The sequence below is a fragment of the Molossus molossus genome, unplaced genomic scaffold (assembly GCF_014108415.1).
Source record: "Molossus molossus isolate mMolMol1 unplaced genomic scaffold, mMolMol1.p scaffold_m16_p_2, whole genome shotgun sequence".
In the NCBI taxonomy this organism is placed as follows: Eukaryota; Metazoa; Chordata; class Mammalia; order Chiroptera; family Molossidae; genus Molossus; species Molossus molossus.
The window spans coordinates 91646184-91667236 of NW_023425355.1; the positions used below are offsets into that span (position 1 = coordinate 91646184).

General features: G+C 54.1%; 1 protein-coding gene across 6 annotated transcripts in view; it reads right to left on the reverse strand.

Moving 5' to 3' along the window:
• Positions 1-21053, reverse strand: part of ATP2B3 (ATPase plasma membrane Ca2+ transporting 3) — a 48137-nt gene that overhangs the window by 11668 nt on the left and 15416 nt on the right. For all 6 annotated transcript variants that reach the window (XM_036270711.1, XM_036270709.1, XM_036270710.1 and 3 more), the window contains 9 exons: positions 19686-19920; positions 14365-14544; positions 14132-14219; positions 13384-13490; positions 12165-12356; positions 9504-9717; positions 8113-8324; positions 6979-7086; positions 5107-5289 (listed from right to left, as the gene is read on the reverse strand). In XM_036270711.1, coding sequence (XP_036126604.1) covers positions 5107-5289; positions 6979-7086; positions 8113-8324; positions 9504-9717; positions 12165-12356; positions 13384-13490; positions 14132-14219; positions 14365-14544; positions 19686-19920 — 1519 coding nt within the window. The remainder of the gene's footprint in view (positions 1-5106; positions 5290-6978; positions 7087-8112; positions 8325-9503; positions 9718-12164; positions 12357-13383; positions 13491-14131; positions 14220-14364; positions 14545-19685; positions 19921-21053) is intronic.

The following is a 21053-nucleotide window of genomic DNA, read 5'->3' on the forward strand; positions in this document are numbered from 1 at the left end:
TAGAGCTCAGAAGGCTGGAAAGGTGGGCAGTTAACAACCAGGCACACTGCAAACGTTTAGAGTCATTTGCGTTCATGGTAAGCTCATGGCAAGCCACTCGTCAATAAATACCTGTGTTTGGCAATACTTTGTTATCCTAGGTCAGTGGTTCTCAACCTTTATTCTGCCCCAACACACCTGAGGGATATGACATGCTCTTATTAGAAACAAGGCTACCTGTGGCAGGGCTCCTTGGTGGCGCAGCAGGGGACAGGGGTCCTTCCCTGGGCCTGTCCTTTGTTTACACTGCACCTCACCCCGCCAGCCTGCCCTACCCCACTGGGAGGTGTGGCCATCACTCTCCTACAGCTCATCCAAATGATTGAGGGGTACCCAGGGGAAGCCTCAGTGAAGGAATGGATTCAAAAAGAAGGGGAGCAGACATAGCTTTTGCTTTGTTCCCTACCTTTAAACCTTCCCAAGAGTCAAAAGGGAAGTGGGTCTTTGGAAAATGCAAACAATATGGGTGAACTCGCTGGGAGTAGCAGTGCCTTTGGACTTCCTGACCCAACCTTGGACGGGCATGAGGGCCCAAGTGTGGATCAGACCCAGGTGTGGGGTTCCAAGAAACTGCAGCTGGTGACCACAGTGAGAACATGTGCATAGATTCTCGGAGGCCAGCCCGGTGTGGCACACTTTTGGCCACCTCTTCAGTGCAGGGGTAGGGGTATCTTTGGTCTTAGAAGGTGGATTTGATTTGTGGAACATGCTCTATAGTTCACTGGATGATGTGAACAGCAAAGCAAGTGTGCATGTCTGGAGCCCGGAGCGCACTGGCTACCTGATTTGGGCCCAAGGACCTGCCCTACCCTCAAGCCCTGCAGTAGTTATGAGGTGGCCACCAGGTTCAGCAGGGCATCTGACATGGGGCCAGGCTTCTTGGAATAAGGCAGTTGAGTGCTCAGACTTCCCCTACCCCAACCAAAATGGATATGCCCATCATTTCAAACCTTGGGCACACTATGGAAAAGACTTATTGTTATGCATTCGGCCACCAGGAACCCCTTTTGCCCAGCACATCCTACTCTTGAGCAGGGGAGCCTCATGACCAGGACTGAGACTTGTGAGTAAAGCACTCTGAGCCCCCATGGAGGGCTGGCACACTGCTGAGTGTGCCTCAACACACTGAAGGAAGATGACCCATGCCATGATGTCGCTGTCTCTTGGGGGGGGGGGGGGCGCATCTCTTTCCCAGATTGAGCAGATGTTTCTAAGGCTATGGAGATAGGTCTGTCTCAAGAGGGGACTCTTACTGTGACAAAGGTGATGAGGGAAGGGAAAGATGCCTTTCCTGCCTCTGATTTGGCCTCTCTACGTGGTGTCCTGATGGGATGATGGTATCAGTTAAAATGCTGCAAAATTGTTACATATCCTCCACCCTTGGAAGCCCAGTTGCTGCTGCGACTTTTCATTGGTTTCTACAGAATTTGAAATACACCATGTCATGAGCGCTCCAAAAAGCTCCATGGTCTGGGTTTCAAGGACTCTTTTTTTTAATATTGTGGAATGGCATCCTAACCATCTAGTGCATTCGTATGTTAGTATGAAATGCTGGTGAGAGCAAGTAGCAGGTTAGAAATGCCTTCACTGAGCAACATAAAAAAATTGTGCTCCAAAATCTGGGGAGCGATTTTGTGGGTCACAAAATCCAGAAATCCAGGGCCATCTACCTAGAGAATGTTTCTCTTAGTTTGGGATGTACATACAACCTGGAGGGGCAGGGTTTTATTTCAGTTTTGCAAGCAGGTATTTTGAATAAAAAAGAACAGACACTGTTTAAAAGTGAGCTAAAATAACCAGTTGGTTCAGCACTGTTGAGAAGCATGGTGAATCTGATGTGACAAAGTCAAGATCTCATGGAGGAATGAGTGGCTCTATGGAAAGGGCATGGAGTGCACTAGGGGATCAAGGGACAGAGATTTGGGCCCCAGCAGGCCCCCACTCTCACTGAGTGACATTGGTTAAGTCCTATCTCTCCAGGCCCCATTTCCTCTTGTGTTAAGCAGGGACTTGACCGACCAGTGTCTACATGGACACTAGTAGTCAGAACAGCCTGGAAGTCCAAGACTCCGACTGCGGGGACCCACTCTACTAGCCTGACAGCAGTGCAGGCCCAGGAGTCCACAGGCACACAGGTGGCCAGAGCACCACTGACCTCCCCTGAGATACCTCAGATCAGGGCAGGGCTACTGTCTCAGCTGCTAGAAAAGCTAGGCTCACCATCTTAGGTTCACTGATGGAAGTGAAATGGGCTGAGCAGGGGGCAAGATGCTGTTGCCTCCCCCCCTCCCCAAGGCTCAAGCCGGCTTCAGGTTCTGCATGATAGACAAGAGCCCACTGGGGCCAGGACAGGGTGGGTGGGGGCTCACAGCTGAGTGGCCGGAAGGCAGCGGGGAGATCTAGACATCTGGCTACAAAGGCTACGCCTATTCTACCAGGTGCTCAGTGTTCTACCAGACCTAATACATTCCCCCTGGCTACATGGGCTTAGGTGCTCGGCACAGCAAGAGGAATGAGCCAGAGACCTGGTCTCCTGCTTCTCCACTGCAGAAGCCTCCTGGACCCCTGGGGAGCTCCTTAAGCATGGTGCCACCTCACCCAGCCCTAAAGGATCCCGAGCTCTGGGGGTGGTCCTGGACTCTGCAGCTTTGGAAACTTCCCTGGGGTATTCTGCTCCTCACTGATTCCAGCACCCTGGGCTGGGTACACAGATGGCTGGCCATGGGGAGAAATAACTGACAAGTATGTGTGCCGCGTGTCCACGAGGGCTCATGGTGGTGAAACGGAGTGGACTCTGAGAAGTCTCCACAAGGTGGTGGCCTTTGAATGGGCTGCTGCAGGATGCGGAGGGGCCCGAGGGGACACAGCGGGAGCTGGGGAGGCCGGGAGGCCAGATGGCGGTAAGCATGGAGGCACAGTGAAGCGGGTGAGCAGAGCACACATCTGGAAAGGCAGCAAGGGTTACAGGGGTGCAGGGCGAGTGGGGTGACACCAAGTTTCAGGGCCTTGAAGTCCACTGTCTGGACCCTGGACTTCACCCTTAGGACAGGGAGAGAGGCTACATGAGCAAAGGTGTGGAGAGTGGCTGAGCTCAGCAAAGGCTGGTGGAGCAGGCAGGAGGCTGGGAGTTTGTGGCCAGAGTTGAGGTTGGAGCCTGGGGAAGAGAGGAAGGGTGCCAGAGGCTGAGCCCCACGAGCCCCCCTGGGGATGTGCAGGAACAACTGGTGAGCCATGTGCACCAGGAGGTAGTGTTGGACCTGGGGCGGGGCTGGCGCAGGCTGCTGAGGAAGGGTGCTTTGGGCACACTGCATGGAAGATTCTTTGGGATGAGCCTGTGGCCATGTGTGACAGGCTGGAGGGCAGACATCAGGTAGAGACGTGTCTCAGGTCTTGCTCCAGGTTGAGGTGCCCAAGGCAGACTCTGGAGAAGGGCCAAGCCAGTTTGGGTGGTGTCCTTCCTTCTGCTCGGACCCCCCAGGAGGAGAAGCAATTGGAGCTTGGTCAGAGGCAGTGGGGCTGGGGGTCCTGGACTGAAGGTGGAACAGCAGGAAGCCCAGGAGAGGCAGGGAGAGGCTATGCTAAGAGGAGGCTTCGTGGGCCAGGGTGGCAGCAGGATTCGACACTTGCATTCAAGGAGACAGAACCGAGCCTAGGAGCCACGTCCGTGTACCAGGTGTGCAGGGAGACCGGAAGAGGGTCTGAGATGTCTCTGGGGCTCTGGAGTCACTAGTCAGGAGCTGGGAGGCTGGGAGGAGGTGAGCTGGGGCTATGGGGCCTGTGGTCTGGGCTGAGCCCAGTGTGGGTGCTGTGAGGCTTCTTGGTGTGGGTGTGGAGCTCCAGGGTTCTAGGCTGGGCAGAGGAGGAGGTGATGAGTGAAGAACGCTGGGAACTGGCCAAGAAGAGACCAGCGTCCATGAGGCCTAGTGGGGCACGTCAGCAGGGGCTGGGGAAGAAGCTGAATAACATGGGGTTCAGGTGACTTGACAGGGTTGAGGGCTGAGGGTCAGGTAGGATCACCCATAGGTGGGACAGCTCTCACCCGCTCCTCCTTCCTTCCCTATTGGGTCCGACGCCTCTGGGTCCGTGGGATTTTCAACACAGGAGGGCCACAGCAGGGTGGACCGATGTCTCAGCGGGAGGTGGGGGTGCCAGGCGGGAGCAGAAAGCGAGGTGGAGAGGGGACAGCAAGCCGCCAGGGACAGCAGGGATGACGGCACTTCCGGGAGGGCGCTGGGAAGAAGCTTCAAAGCAGGAAGGAAGGAGGGACAGCCTGACCCCAAGAGCCGGGAAGATGCCTTGCAGACCTTGACGAGAACCTCTGGGACGCTGAGGGCAGGGGCTAGGCTGTGATGGGATCACGAATGAGTGTGTGGGAAAACCATGGAGAGACAGCGAGTATGGAACATTCTGGCAAGAAGGCTGGCTGGGAAGAACTGAGTGCAGAGAGCAGGGCTGGCTCTGGCAGGCAGGCTCTCGTGAAACCTTGGCAAGTGCCCACAGCCGGGCAATTGTTGTGGCTGCGTGACTTCATAGAGGACTGCAGCCCTGATATTTGTGAAGTGGGGTGAACAGAAAGGACCACCTTGGTGGCCAGAGTCCACTTTCCAAAATATATCTTTCCACAGAATTCACAACATAACCCAATGAACAGTGAGCTTGCCAAGGGCTACTTGAAATGGGTATCTAGGTCATCCCTAGAATGCCCCTTTCCTGTGACCTGGGGACAGGTCCCACCAAATACAGTGAGGCCCAGCAGCTCTTCAGAGCTCCCAGGGAGACAGCCACTGGTCACAGCACAGCTGTAGCTGACACCTGTTCCCATTGTGGGAGGGGCCACCTGGGCTCTGAGGGAGGTGTCAGGACAGGCCATCTCAGTGCCACAGCTGCTGGCGGGTATTTATGTCTGTGGATGGCATAGGGACACTAGAAACTGCCCTTATGATCATGGTTGTAAGACCCAAGGGTTTCCCTGTCGCTGGGGCTCACCTCACCCATTTCTCTGCCTCTTGCTTGCTGGCCACCCTCCTGAAGCAGAAAAGCCAGAGTAACCGAGGCGCGGCAGCTCACCTGCGTCTGGATCCGGTTGAGGCCCCGGAACCAGAGGATCTGGCCTCTGCGGAGCTCCCGCTCAGCATGGTCAATCTCTTCCTCCCCCTCGGCCAGCTCCTCGTCTGTCATCTCGTCCTTCCCGGGCCCGTGCCCTGCTTCCTTCAGGCACTTGAGTTGGCTGGTGGGAATGGTGGCGATGACCTGGGGGGCCAGAGGCAAGGGACAGCAGGCAGAGGTGGCCGTCAGAGTTGTCCTGGGCTTTTCAGGGTGGGAGCTCTGCTGGGGCCCAGAAGGGACCCAGACTGCCCATCTCCCTCCGACAATGGCTGAGGCTGGTGTCTGTGTCTCTCCACACCTGGGACTGGACATCCCTTCCTTGTCCCTGAGGCTACAATGCATGGGTCGCTTTTGCCTGGTGCCAAATCCATTCTCCAGAGGGAGAGCCAGTCTCTTTCCTCTGGAGGGTTTTGTTTCCTGTGTTTAATCAAAGAGGGCAGACCAGAGCTGTCCCTGGGGAACTGAGTGTGGAGTATTTCCCAGAGGGGCACAGTGAGATGGCTGGAGCCCAGGGCCCTAGGTTGGGAAGAGAGTGGACTACAGCACCCCAGTGTGCATGCCTATGGCTCCTCCTTGTGGTCCCCCAGCCAGCAGAGGGCCGGCTGGCCAGAGGAGCAGCTGGTGCAACCTTCCCTCATAGTATGTGAACTAAGGGGTTTACCTTACCAGAGGGAGCTCTGGCCTTGGCCCCCAGCTCTGGGAAGAAGACCACTAGGTACCTGGCATGCCCTGGCTGATGAGAAGGTCTTGATTTGCCTGGGCTGAGCCAAGAAAGCACTGACAGAGTGTTTTCTGATGGGGGCTTGGGCTGAACACACAAGCTTGACCTCCAGGGGCTGGAGATTGAATGACTGAGGTTGGCCACGCGGGCGCTCCAGGTCTACAGGACCACCCAGGAAAGTCCCTGGACACCATTGCTCAGGGGAGCTTCCTTGATGGCAGCATCCCATGCACACTGTCACACATCCTTGCTGGGAGAAATTGTGCTGTCCGTATGACCCCACTGGTAGGGGACCTGGAAGCTTGCGCCTGGTCTCTCCTAGATCTGCCCTGTGTATGCTTGATCTTGTACTTCCAGACTCTAGAGCTGTTTGAGAATAACCTGTGCTGTTTAAGCTGTCCAGTCCGTGGTATTTGTTGTGGTGGCCTGAGGTGAGTAACACACAGGACAAAGTGGATCCTGGACTCAGCATCCTACGCCAGCATTCTAGATCTCTGGAGAAATGCTTTCAGAGGCCTGGGCCGGCCCCTCCTGTGCTCCGAGCAGCCCCAGCACCCAGGCTCTTTCTTCCTGACTTAATACCCAGGTGCTGTGAACTCCCTTCTGCACGTGGCTCTAACTGCAGCCCACAGAACTTGAGGTGTTGGGGTTTCACTTTCCATCAGTTCAAAGTATTTCCTCTTTTCCCTCAAGAATTTTTCTTTGCCCATGGAGGATTTAGGAGAATGTTCTTTTCAAATAGGTAGGGATATTCCAAGGCACCCAGTTTAAAGAGATGATTCTCAGGTCCTATCCTGGAAAGGGGAGTGGTTCTTCCAAGGCTCTGTGACATCTCAGCCATGGCTCTTTGCCTTCATTCTGCTGACACTGTCACTTGTGGCCTTGTACCTGAGCCATGGCTTGTCCCAGGTCTGAGCCCTGCTGTGTGGTGCTGCCCACCTGAACATGCCACCTGCTTTCCCTGGCTTGGGCTTCGAGGCTCAGGGACAGGGTGCTGGGGCGAGGGTTCCTGGGCTGCCCACGATTCCCTGGACTTGTGCCCACCACCAGCATGGTGGCAGAGCAGACAAGACGGTGGCAGGACTAAGAAAACTGATGAGACAGATACTCACCTGTCCCCAGACCAGCTCCCCAACACCAACAAAGAGGCACCAGAGCCACTGCTCCGTGGACAGAGGGGAGCAGCTGAAGGGCTTTCCACCAAACTGGACGATGACAATCTGCAGGACAGGGGTGGGAGGGAGGCGGGTCCAGCTGGCACACCTACTGATACCACCCTCCTCCTCTAGCATTTGGGGCTCATCCTGCCCTCCAGGCTGGCCCCACTGCCCTGCTCAGAGACTCAGAGGGGCTTCTGGTTTTCCCCGGCAGATGGGCTCAGCAGATTAGCCACATTTCCAGCTTCTGTGAATTTGATGCACTCATATCCCGCCTGCATGCATGTGCCGATGACCCCGGTGATACGCCCAAGGCACCTTGCCTGGGCCTCCTGCTCCCTCATTGCCTCCTCCTTGACAGGAAGTCTCCATCCAGTGGTGAGCTTTCTAAATACAGACCAACCACTTCCACTACTGGGCTCTCACACTTCAGGCCACTGTCCCTCACAGATTCTCCCAAAGACAGGTTCCAGACAAGTGGGGACAGCCCTCCGCCCCAGAATCCTGAAATCACTCACACTAGCCAGTCCTCAGCCTGCTCACCCCACCTCACAGTTTCTTCCTTAGCAACTGCAGTAGAGGCTCCTTCTCCACGGCTCCCCACTCTCCCTCAGCCTCCTGAAGCCCAGGTGCTTTCCTGGTGGTCTCCCATGCATGGCAGACCCTTCCTCTGAGAACTGTGAGGAGCAAAGTATTCTGGCCTGTTGGCCTCACTATATGTCGCATTTTATTTTATTAATATACCCTATATGCAAATGCTCAGCCCCTCCTGGAGAGCTGACTGGCCAGCCTGTCCACGGTACTGTGGTAGGCAGAGGCCTGTGTGTCAGCATTGAGGACAAGGGCATCTCCAAAGGAAACTTCTGGAATTATGGTGGCCTCCTGCCAATGAATCGAGCATTAGAAAAGGCAGTGGCAGACCCAGAGGGACCTGTGAGAGGGTCAGGTCTGAGAAGGCCCTCTGAGCCCCTCCGGATTCCAGCAGGTGGACCCAGGGTGAGGCCTGCTTTGATTCAAACAGAAGCCAGTAGTGGGGGGCATAGCCCCCTGCTCCCCCACCTTTTCTGAGAGTGGGGCCACTCCTCCCACCTGAATCGCGAAGGTGCCCAGGACGATGGTGCAGAAGATGGGGTTGCCGAAGATGCCGTGGAAGACGTTGCGCTCGCCATGGATCTTGCGGGCGTTGATCTCGTTGAAGAGCTGCATCATGACGAAGGTGTTGAAGATGATGGTGTAGTGCTCCGAGGGCGGCGAGTGCAGGGGCGCGTTCCTCCCACTGTCGATGTTGAAGAAAAGCTCCCCTGTAAGCCGAGGGGCACGTGAGGGGAGCAGGGCCCTGAGCCAGGCACAGCCCTGACCCCTCGGTGAGACAACTGTAAGGGGAGAGTAAGGAGTCCCTCATCCTACAGGGTGACAGCCAAGGTCAGGGGCTGGACCTGGGGGTGGGGGACTGGAATCCGAACCCAAAACCCGAGGGCAAGAATGAAGAAGTTAAGACAAATCCCTGGCATATCTTCTGTCATTTGCTTGCTGGGTCAAGTTGGGGGTGGGCTGGGAGGGAGTCAGAGGGCTGCAGAGTACAAGGCAGCCAGCCCAGCCCCCCTCTGCCCTGCCCCAGAACAAGGCAGCTGGGCCAGGTCTTCGGGCAGGCCACAAGAGGCTTCTGCTCCCAAGAAATCAGAGAAAGGTCCCCCAGAGAACCTCCAGATATTGACACTTGGCGACCCCCACTGTAACTCCTGAACATTGAGCTTTGACTCTGCTCCCAGGAATATGTGTTGAAAGCAGAGCCTCACCAGGCTCTGGAGTACTGTGACGGGGACCCAGGCCACCCCATAGTCCATTGTCACAGACACATGGAGAGTGCCCCAGCATAACAGAGAGAGGGTACAAACAGACAAATCAACAAATTTACCCCCAATATAAATAAAGGAATCTACTCAACAGAGCCTACCTCCTTTCCCCCTCTGCTCTCCCTTCTCCTCCCTACTCTTTCTCTCCTTCCTCCTTCTTTCCCTCTTCTCTCTTTCGCCTCTCCATCCTCTCCTCCTCCTCCATCCAGCTTCCCTTCTTCCCCCCCCTCCTTTATGTCCCCTTTCCTTCTCCTATCCCCTCCTTCCCCTTCCCCCTCTCCCTTTTCTCTCCTGGGCCTCCTCCTTCCACAATTTCCAGCAGAGCGCTCTGGTCATTGTTCCCTGGAGAAAGAGCCATGGGGTGAGTGAACAGATGGGTGAGTGATCTGGATCTGGGTGCATGATGAGACATGCCAATGCTCTATGGAGCAGCGGACAGTTTCTCAGATGCTCAGGGGCCTGTGACAGCCAGGTGGGGCATACACAAAGAGGGATAGCAGGGAGATGAGTACTGAGGGGTCCTCACTGGAAATTGGGTCCCAGGGTGCTCATCTGTGCCTTCCACCATCAGACAGGGTTGAAGCCCGAAGGGCCAGTAAAGCGTAGTGTGCCCCAAGGCCAACCTACCCACGAACAGCAACGTGAAGATGATGGTGAGCTGGTAGACTGCATGGCCCAGGATGTTCTTCATCATGGTTCGGGAGATCAGGGGCTTGTCCCGGCCATATGGCTTCCGCAGCAGCAGCGACTCAGTGGGCGGCTCTGTCGCCAGGGCCAGAGAGGCAAATGTGTCCATAATCAAGTTCACCCACAACATCTGCACGGCTTTGAGAGGAGAGTCCTGTGGAAAAGAGGCAGTCACCCCAATGTGGGGCTGGAAACCCCACCAGCCCACAACTCCTGGGAAAAAACTCAGCTCAGGGTCAATGTCACTGGAATTTCATTAAAGTGAAAATGCAGCAAATGTGACATTCCCATAAAACATGACATCTCCATCCCTATATTTCCCAAGGTTAGCAGAGAGTTTTCACGGGGCTTTCCGATCTTGCTCTTAAAATGTTGCGTTTCCCTTCTTCTCTCACATGGTGGCAGTGATCTAGAAGGTACAGTCCAAATTGTTAGCACGAGGTTGACAGTTGCCCCAGACTGTGAAAGAGCCTGACTAATGGGTGGTCTCCTGGTCTCCCACTAACCAAGGAGCAGGAAGAGGCAGAAACTCTGCACCGGACCTTTCTTCTCCTCCTCATCTCTGAGTTGTTAAAAATAAGATTCGTAGAAACCAGACAACAAGGACCACATACTGTATGATCCCATTCTCATGAAACTTCCAGAACTGACAGAAAGCACATGAATGGGTGCCAGGGGCTGAGGAAGAGGAGTGTGGGGAGGGATTGCTTAGTGAGTACAGGGGTGATAAAAAACTTCTGAAATGAGGTAGTGGTGATGATTTCACAACACTGTGCATGTACTAAAAACCACCGAATTGTACACTTTTGAGCTGGGGATGGGGCAGAGGGGAAAAGGAGGAGTGTGTCAATTGGGGAAAAATAAGAAACATCTGTAACAAAAACAAATTAAATTAAAAAACGATTAATGATCAGAAAAAAATAAATGGCTATTGTGGTATAGTTTATGTTATATGAATTTTTAAAAAATTAATTAATTAATTAATTTTTGTTACAGATGTTTCTCCCCCCCAACTGATAACTTCCCTCCCCCACCCTCCCTGCCCTGTCCCCAGCTTTGTTGTCCATGTCCACTGTTCATGCATACATGCACATAAGTTCTGTGGTTTATCTCTCCTCCACCCCCTCTCGTGGGGATTGTCAGTCTGTACCCCACTTCCATGTCTCTGGGACTACCCCGTTCCTCAGACTATTATATTCATTATATTCCACAAATAAGTGAGATCATGTGATATTTGTCTTTCTCTGCTTCACTTGTTTCGCTTAGGATAATACTCTCCAGGTCCCTCCATGTCATCTTAAAGAATAAGAGATCTTTCTTTCTTACAGCTGCATAATACTCCATTGTGTATATGTACCACAGCGTTTTTATCCATTCGTCTACTGATGGACATTTGGGCTGTTTCCAGATCTTAGCTATTGTAAATATTGCTGCTACGAACATGGGGGTACATATATTCTTTCTGATTGGTGTTTCAGGCTTCTTAGGGTATATTCCTAGAAGTGGGCTCACTGGGTGAAATGGAAGTTCAATTTTTAACTATATTGTTTTCTATAGTGGCTGCACCAGTCTGCATTCCCACCAGCAGTGTACTAGAGTCCCCTTTTCTCCACACCCTCGACAACACTTGTTGTTTGATGATTTGTTGATGGCGGCCATTCTGACAGGTGTGAGGTGATAATCTCATTGTTGTTTTAATTTGCATCTCTCTGATGATTAGTGCTGTTGTATGTTATGTGAATTTTATCTCAAAAAAAAAAAAAAAAACAATGAGAAGGAGACAAATTCTGGACATTCATTAATGAGGAGAATCGCACTATTGATAAAGATGAAGAGGCTCCTTCAAAGGTTAAATACAGACTTTCCAGAGGACCCAGCACTTCCACTGTAGGTCTATACCCAGAAGAACTGAAAACGTCAGTCCACATAAATCCTCATTCACAGTAGCCCAAAGGTGCAAACAACCCAAATGCCCATGGATGGAGAAGCCAATACACAACATGTGCTGTAATCATACCAGGGAACATTATTCCACCATCCAAAGGAATGAAGTGCTGATCCATGTGAGAATGTGGATGGACCTCGCAAACATTGTGTTAAGTGAAAGGAGCCATACACAAACAGCCACAGTGTTTGATTCCATTTATATGAAATGTCCATAATAGGTAAGTCTGTAGAGATAGAAAGTAGATCGGTGGCTGCTAAAGGCTGGGGGAGGGGAAATGAGGAGTGCCTGCTAATGGGTATAGGGTTTCCTTTTGGGATGATGGAAATGTTCTGGAACTAGATAGAAATGATAATTGTACAATGCTGTAAATACACTAAATGCCACTGATTTGTACACTATCAAATGGTGAATTTTTGGTATGTGAATTTTATCTCAGTAAAGGAAACACCTGGCTCTCCCAACTGGGCCCTTGGATGGGAGCTCTTCACCCGAACACGCCTGCTGGGGGGGTTCCCTGGGCTGGCTCTCTGCACTGGGGTCCAGATGTATGGGGCAGGCAGGGCCTCAGAAACTGGCTGCCTCTCAGAGCCCCCTTGGATTGTGGGAGGGAGGGCCCAGGGTCCTCCTTGAGCGAGATGGTCCCCGGTGCCCACCTGAGTAATGCAGGCGCCTGTGAAGGCCACGATCACGGCCACCACGTTGACCGTCAGCTGGAATTGCAGGAACTTGGAGATGCTGTCGTAGACATTGCGGCCCCACATGACCGCCTTGACAATGCTGGTGAAGTTGTCATCGGTCAGGATGATGTCCGAGGCTTCCTTGGCCACGTCAGTCCCTGCAATGCCCTGCGGGGGACACACAGTGCCCATGGGCCCGTTCCCCACCTCCCTTTGAACACCTAGCCCACCTGGCTGCCTCCCTGCCTTTCCTTCCAAATGGGGCTGTCCCCCAGCTGGGGGCAGCTCTCACTTCATCCAACACATCCTTGTACTATGAATGGCAAGTTGTCTTGCAGCTTTGCTCATAAACAAAGAAGGTACCACCACCTCACGGCCACTAACGGGTCTTCTGTCCAGTCTCAGCATGCTAGAGCAACTACATAAGGGGTCCCTGAGTTCTGGACGGGGGCACCTTTGGCAGAGGGAGCATATATCCTCCTGGTCCACACAAGGGTGTTTGGAGTAGGACCTCCATCCTTGCTGCTCGAAGGCTTTGACGCAGGAACAGCTTGGTTCTACAGTGCCCAGGGGCTGGGGCTTGGTCCCCTTCTGGGTGCTAGGTTCTGGGAAGGACTGGCCCCTGCCCCCAGTGCCTGCCTATGGTGGGCTACACAGAATGTGGCAGAGTGAAGGGCATTCCTTCTCAGTAGGGTAGGGAGAGGAGCTTGCTGGATTTTTGCCTTCAGTGGCCAAGCCACCTGGGAAGCACCAACGAGGTCATCCTGCTCGGTGGGGTCAGGGTTTTACAGAAAGAACTAGCTCCATATAAGCAACAGAAGAGAAGTGCAGAGGAAACGCTTGTTTGGGGACCCTGCTGATCACACTTGGGACAGAGGTCCATTCAGATGAGACCAAGAGTGGGTGAGGCAGGTGCACAACTGACAAGCCCCCCACCCGGTCCCTGGACAGTAAGACCAGTCCCCATTGTCACCTTTGGCATCATCACACCAAATACCTTTAAACAAATCACAAGTGTGTCCCTTGACCAGCAGAACCTGCAGAGGCCCAAGTGACCAAGGGGGTGAGAGAAAGAAAGTCAGGCACTCTGCAACTTGCCTTAACACTAACTCCCAGGGTCCTGTATAAAGCTGATGTCCTAGAGACACAAGGCCCTGCCAGGCATGGTGACCCAGGCTGGCATCGGGTGGCTTACCATGGCAAAGCCCACATCTGCCTTCTTGAGGGCTGGCCCGTCATTGGTGCCGTCCCCAGTCACGGCCACTACTTGCCGCTGCTCACCAGTGGTGCTGTCAATGATCCCTGAAACACAGTGGGGCCCCGTGTGACCAGCCCGGGGAAGCAGGGGGACTGGTTGGCTCTGGAAACCCTGTGGGATTTTGACTGTGTCTACCACCCCCAATCTTCCGTGCTCCAGGTCACGTTCAGGATCAAGTGTCTGTGTCTTAACTGGGTACCCCATCCTCCTCCTCCACCCAGGTCCATCACCCAGTGAGATGATGCAAGGTGATGTGATTTGGTAGAAGGTAGGAGCCCAGCGCTATGTGATTTGGATAAATGTCTCCCTTTCCAGGGCCTCAGTCTCTCCATTTGTTGTGACGAGATGCTAGACTCAGCTGGCACCTTCCATTCATGTCATTAGCCCAGAGAAATGGAAGGGCGAGCTCTAGTATGTCATCCCTTTGAGGGGGACTGCATTATTTCCCCATTTTCCCAATGAGTAAACTGAGGTTCAGGGCAGGCAAGTGACTTGCTCAGAGACACAAGCCTACTCTCCAACTGCAATGAGTCTACAGCCAAGGACCCCACTTCTTAAGCAGGCCCTTGGAGACCCATTTGGGAGCTTGGCTTTGGGTGTCTAGGAGCAGAAAACATGCAGGGGTGACAGCTGCACCCAGCCAGCATCAGGCCAGGAGTGAGCAAGGGTGAGCTTGCTCCATTACCTTTAACCAGAGTGTGCTTGTCTGTGGGAGACGATCGTGCGAGGACCCTCAGCTTGGGCCACACCTTGTCCAGACGCTCTTGTTCTATCTGGGAGGGGAAGCACACAGCCGCTGCAGAGCCTGGGCAGTCAGGCAGGGCTGAGCAGAGGTGCTGGGTGAGGGTGGAGAAATAGCCAGAACCCTGGACAGAGCCAGGCAGCCCCCTGTGGGAAGGCAAATGGGCTGGGAACTACCTCTCCTTTCTCATTGCGGATCCTCCGGTTGAACTCCTTCCCCTCCAGGCACAGGAAGTCCTCCCCAGGCTGGATGATGCCACACTTGGCTGCAATAGCCCGGGCTGTGTTGATATTGTCCCCTGTCACCATTCGGACAGTAATGCCAGCACGCTGGCACTTGCGGATAGCTTCAGGGACCTGGAATTGACAATAGAGGTAGGTGGGGCCATCAAGGTAAGACACCACTGTGTCCAGGCTGTACCCTTCCTCCATCCAGATCTGCAGTACCCCCAGCACCCCTGTGGTTCTGAGGAAGGGCCTCTGCAGAGGGCCAGGCCTGGAGGAAGTGGGGAGAATGGCCTGCGTGTTCTGCCACTGCCACCAGCCTGGCCCTTAGTGGGCAGGGTACCTCCCTCAGTTCCTCAGCCTGCATCTCCCAAAGGTGCCCCCTTCACTGTGCTAGGCCCCTGGGACCAGCAACGACTCAGATCCAGGCCCTGACACCAAGCAAGGCTCGGAGAAGCTACTGGAAATGCTTCCTCTGTCTAGGGTCACTGTCTGAGTTGTGGATGGAAAGTGACTGTAGAAATCACCCAGCTCCATCAGCCTCATTTTCCACTGCAACGTGGGGACCCAGAGCTGCTGAGCCAGAATCAGCCCTGGTTACCAGGCCAGCTGGCATGGTGGCTGTGTCAGTTAGCTCTGGAAGAATGAGAAAGGAACCTCTGTCCCCAGCCACCCTGCAGGCCTGTCCCTTTGGGGCCTGACTGAGGGCGGGCTCCAGGCCATCATCTGGCTTGTGGCCAAACTCTGGGCAACTCTCTCACTTGTCACCTCCCCCCGCCACTTTTTTCTTGAACAATATAAAACCTAAGACATTTAGAGCTTGCAGGTCTTACTGCTCATTAGAAGAAATGGAATATTGCTTGGTTACTTAGCATCCATTTCCATTTTCAAAATATAATACTAGATTCTGGAAAAGGGGGAAGAAAAAGAGATCCCCCAGTGCTGAGTGCAAAAAAGACCTGAAGGGAGTTGAGATCAGCCCCCAGACCAATGTGGAGGTGGCTCTCGAGCCCAGCGGCTGCAGGGAGCTCCGAGCAGCAAGCTCTGAGCCTGGAGAGTTGGATAAGGAGGTTAGGTCTAGGCCTATGCCCAGATGCAGCCCTGGCAAGGGGTGCAGCCTGGGGACCTGATGGGTGCTCACTGCTCCCAGCTAAGACAGAGGCCCTGAGGACAGTCTGAGTCCGAGGAGGAGGGAGAGTGCGAGAGCATGAGGTATCCTAGGTAAGGCTCAGTGACCAGGCCTGGGAGCCCAGGGACAGGGGGGTGAGCTGGGCTACCAGGTGGTGGGGATGGTGCAGCGCAGCTGGAAGACCCCAGGGGAGGTGGACAGCAGGTGGAGCCAGGCGGGGTGCAGGTGTACACTGACTTGGAAGGCCCTGTACACTAGTGGTCCCTGAGGTCACCGGGAGTGGCTAGGATCTCAGCCAGGGAGAGAGTGGGCATGAGAAAAAGGGAGGGTCTGGAGCACAGTCAGAGGGGACCCCACTTCAGGGCTGCAACAGTGACTGAATAAGTACTGCCAAGTGGCCCGGAAGGCTGAGCCCCAGGAAAAGGGCTTGCCTCCTGCACCCCTAGTAATGTGCCTCAGGGACACTGTCTGCTCTTTGCGGTTCTTAGGGTGCTGGATGATGAGCTACAGGGAGGTGCTCCCCTTCCAGGGAGTTCCCTCCGGTCCCTGAACCAGCTGGAAGCCACCCTTCTGCTGCCACCAAGTGGCCATGATGAGCCCGAGACCTGAGAACCCTGCTGTTCCAGGGGCCTTGCTCCCCTGCTCCAAGTAGGTAGCAGGAAGCCCCCTCCCTCTGAGGGCACCCTCTCCTTCATCAGGCAACTGTTCTTCTTCGCTTGCCTCCTTGTGGCCCAGCCGTAGCCCAGCCTGTTCGCTATTAATACAGCCTGCCTCCAGGGCCCCCGCAGCCTACTCCCTCCTCACTCCACCCATTGGCTGAGACCTCAGTCATCCTCAGGCTACAGTCATCTGGGTCCCCAAGGTTTAGCAGAGACCCATCCACCCTCCCACCTGCACGAGCACCCAGGGCTCCTCTGGGCCCTGGTGCTCACTACTTGGCCCCTACCCTGCTGGCTGGTGTCCACGGCGCCTGCCTGGCCTCCCAGCTGAACCGCAGCACCGTCCGCTGTGCGCTCTCCCACTCGGCCGCCCTCAAGCCTGAGAGGCGCTACCCCTTTCCCTGGGCCCTGTCTCCAAGCTCGTTTCTGGATTTTATTTTTATTTATTTATTTATTTATTTATTTATTTATTTATTTATTTATTTATTTATTTCATTCCTTACCTGAGGATATTTTCCCATTTATCATCAGACAGAGTGAGAGAGAGGGAGAGAGCAAAAGAGAGAGAGAGAAACATTTGACGTAATAGAGCCACATCGACTGGTTGCCTCCCATACCACCCGACCAGGGCTGGGGACAAACTGCAACCGAGGTACGTGCCCTTGACAGGAATCGAACTCGAGATTCATTGGTCTGCAGGCCGACGCTCTAACCGCTGAGCCAAACCGGCCAGGGCTCGTTTCTGGATTTTAAACAAGCAGCCATTGCTGGCCTCCTACCTCTCCTTCCCTGAGCTTCTGCCCACTGGCAGCTGCTGAAGCTGGGCCTTCATTGTACCCTTCAAGGGACTTGTGCCCATGTTCCAGATTTTTTAAGATGAAAACTTATCAAAATAACATCATGCTCTGAGAAGAATATGGAGCAGGAGCAGGGCTGGGCCTCACCCCACCCATGTGCAGCCGCTCTGGGCAGTTCCATCTGCCCCCATCCCCCTGGGGGTGGACTCACAGGCGCTTCTGCAAACAAGCCAACTTGGACCAGAAGATCTGCAAACACATCTAAGGTCTCCAGACTTACATCTATGACTCAGCTTCAGTTTGTCCAACAAACATTTCTACCAGAAATGAGGGCTCCTTGGCCCAGGGAATCAGGACACAAGGGCTGTTTCACACTTCACACCTCTCCATCCGGGCAAGTGGCTGAGGTGAAGGGGTCGGTGGGCTGGTTAGGATGGTGTGGAAATGGCCTTGGCCAGGGCCCTGGGAGTCAGGGAACACCAACTTCCTGGGTCTGTGTCACACTCCAAAGGAGCTCCAGCCTTCTGGTAGCATCACGCAGCCTGAGAAAGCTGGGTGGAAAAGTCTAGAGCTGCCATTGTACTGTAGACACCTCCCAGGAAGGAAGGAGGGGACACCCACCACCCTGAGCTCAGCACTGAACATCAGCCAGGGGTCTGCAGCCATGCTGGGGGTGGAGGTGTGTGTGAGCAGTTCCATTCAGAAGGGGAAGGCCATTAGATCTATGCAAGGGCAACACAGCTTTATGACTCAGCTTTGCTGTGTGGACACTGTTCTCCTCCACGCTGTGCCTCAGTTTCTCAGGTCTGATGAAGGGAAAGGCCTGGCTCCTGTATCCCGAGGGGTGGCCTTGCTACCCTCAGTAGCACCCTGGTCTCCCAGGCTACTCCTCCCACTGCTCCCTTCTTTGGGCCTGTTCTTCTGTCTGGAAGTCTCTCTCCTCCTCTCCACTATTGTCTGCTTCCCCCTCTTCGCACCTGCTGGTCCCAGTCTCCTAGGAATTTGGGGACATGTGGTCCCTGATGACCTGTGGCGGTATTTAGAAGTGGCAAACACTGACTTCTGAATCATGGGGCTTTCGTATGTGACCTAGTGTGTGAATGCCTGTCTCCCGAAGGAGAGCCTGGAAGCTTCTCCTCCCTCATCTCAGCATCCCCCAGGGCTGCTGGTACACATATATGTGTTCAGGCTAACCGTCAGGATCAAAGTGGCCCTGCTTCTGACACAAGGTGAAGAGGCCCTGGGAGGACAGAGAGGGTCCTTCCTTGCCTCTGGCAACCTGCACCCTCTATACCTCGCACACTCCCTCCAGGGCCTGGTGGCTACACCTGCCACTGGCGCCTTGTTCCAGGGCCAGCCTTGCTTGACCTCCCTGGAGGATCTCCCATCTTTAAGGACCAACCAACCTCTCCATTGGTCCTTTACTCTCTACCATGCCAGCTGCTGCCCTGTTTCTCTTCAGAAAAGATCTCGGGAAAGTTGTCTACATGTCCTGGCTCCCTGCCTCACCATTCCGCAGAACCTGCTCAAGTCAAGGTCTCCAGTGAACTCCTAGCATCAAGAACCTGCCTCTGCAGCGACCGGGCTAAGCTTTCCTCTTGCTTCAGCCACATGGCCCTTGAGGTTCCCCCTCCTTGCCTGGGCCCTTCCTTCAAGTCTCCTTTAATGGTCTCTGCTCCAGCCCTGGCTAGTTTTGCTCAGCGGTTAGAGCGTTGGCCCTCAGACTGAAGAGTCTTGGGTTCAATTCCCAGTCAAGGGCACGTACCTGGGCTGCAGTTTCAATCCCGATCCTGGTCGGGGTCGTTCAGGAGGCAACTAATCTATATGTCTCTCTCACATCGATGTTTCTCTCTCTGTCCTCCTCCCTCCCTTCCACTCTGTCTAGAAATTAATGGAAAAATGTCCTCCGGTGAAGATCAACAACAAAATAAAAAATAAAAAATAAAGGTCTCTGTTCTAGCTGCACACCCTCCCCAAGACATCACTCATATAAAGGTGCTTCTGGAATCTCTCTTCTGCTAGGACTACAGCTCTGAGCTGTCCACTCCTACAGCCACCTACCCACTTGACATCTCCACAAGCATGTCTTGAACCTCTCTTAGCCGCAATCAAGCCTTCAACTTAGAACTGTCCTCCTACATGGCCCAAACCTGTGTCACCTCAGACTTCCTAGCCCAGTGATGGCAGTGCCATCCACCCACTTTGCCAAACCAGAGCTCCAGAGTAGTGCGGTCTCCTCCCACTCCCTCTATCAATCCTGTGGGTGTCATAGCCATCGAAGTTCTAACTGCCACCCTCTCAGCTGGTGGAGGTGGAGCCTGAGCAAGGCCTGGAGGCCAAGCAGGAGGGGACTTTCCAGTGGGCGGGACAGAGCCTCTGTATGGACGCAAGGGTGAGAGAACAAGCAGTGTAAAGTGCGTCATGGAGGGTCCGATCTGGGGTGTGGTGGCTATGCCCCTTGGAGGACCTGAGGCTCTGTCATCACTTTTCCGGTCTCCTGTGGGTGACCAGTTTGCTCTACCTACAACTCTGGCAGGAAGCAGTATGACAGCCAGGAAGGCAGGAGAAAGAGATAGTTCTCTCCTTGCATTTATGTCTTAGGCCACACCTGGAGGCCAGATGGAAAAAAGGGCTTCCCCTCCCATGATCCCGACAATCTGGGCCTATCCCAGAGGAAAGAGTGGTTACCTCAGGCCGCACGGGGTCTTCGATGCCCACGACGGCTATGCAGGTGAGGTCGCCCACAACTTCATTCTCGTTTTCCCAGTCAGGCTCCTGGATAGCAGAGAAGTCCCGGTAGGCGATGCAGATGGTGCGCAGGCCGTCGCAAGCCATCGGCTCGATGATCTTCTTCACCATGTCGTCCCGGTCCCGAGGGCGGAAGTTGCGTAGTTCACCATTGCTGTTTAAGATGTTGGTGCACCTGGGGCAGGGACAGAGCAAGGGGAGCCAGGCTGGCTGAGAATCTGGGTGGGTGTCAGTCTGAGCCTCCATTCAACATAACAGAGGCTTCTCCAAGGAGGGAGGCACTCTGCTTGTGTGGGGCTGAATAGTATGTCCCCCCAAATGCATGTTCTTCCCAGAACCTCAGAATGTGACCTGATTTGGAAATAGTGTGATTGCAAAGTTGAGGTCACACTGGATTAGGCTAGGCCCTCAACCCAATGACTGGTGTCCTAATAAAAACAGAAGAGGACCCAGAGACAGACCCATACAGGGACGAGGCCATGTCATGACGGAGGCAGAGACTGGAGTGATGAATCTACAAGCCAAGGAACGACAAGGATTGCCAGTGACAACAGAAGCTGGAAGACACAAGAAAGGACCCTTCCCTGGAGGCTTTGGAGGGAGTGTGCCCCCACCCACACCTTGATTTCAGACTTCTGTTGTTTTAAGCCATTAGGCTTATGGTCTTTTGTACTGGCAGCTCCAGGAGCTAAAAACTCAGAGTGTTATAGGCTAGGAGACCCATGGGAGGCCAGAGCACAGGGCTCATTGCAGCTCCTCACAGACTCTAAGGCCTTTAGGGCAACCGTGTGGCACATTGGCAAACACTGATGTGGCCACGTAGTGGGCCACAACAAGGCAGCAACCTCGGTATGAGCTCTGGTGACCCTGGACGCTTATGAGAAGGGCCAAGATGGGAGAGATGGTTGAATTCCAGAGGAGGAAGGAGCAAAGGAGCCACGGGTCCAGAGGCAGGCGTGGTGGATGGGGGAAGAAGGAAAAAAGGAGCTGGCTGCGGAGGCCGGGGGGAGCTATGATCACAGGAAAAGCTGGCATAGATTTACTCGTATAATTCTCACAATACTCGTGGGAGGTAAGTATTCCTGTTATCTCCACATTATAGGCAAAACTGAGGCTCCAGGTGGGGGAATAACTTGTTCACATTCATACAGCCAGTAAAGAGTAAAGAGTGGAGCCGGGGTTGGAGTCCAGTGCCCAACTACAGCCCTCTTTCGTGCTTCTCTAAGTCCAACTGTTACACTGGGAACCAGCAGGGACGGCTTCAGGGAGGTGGCCTTTGAACCACACTGGGGAGGCTGTGCATGTGCA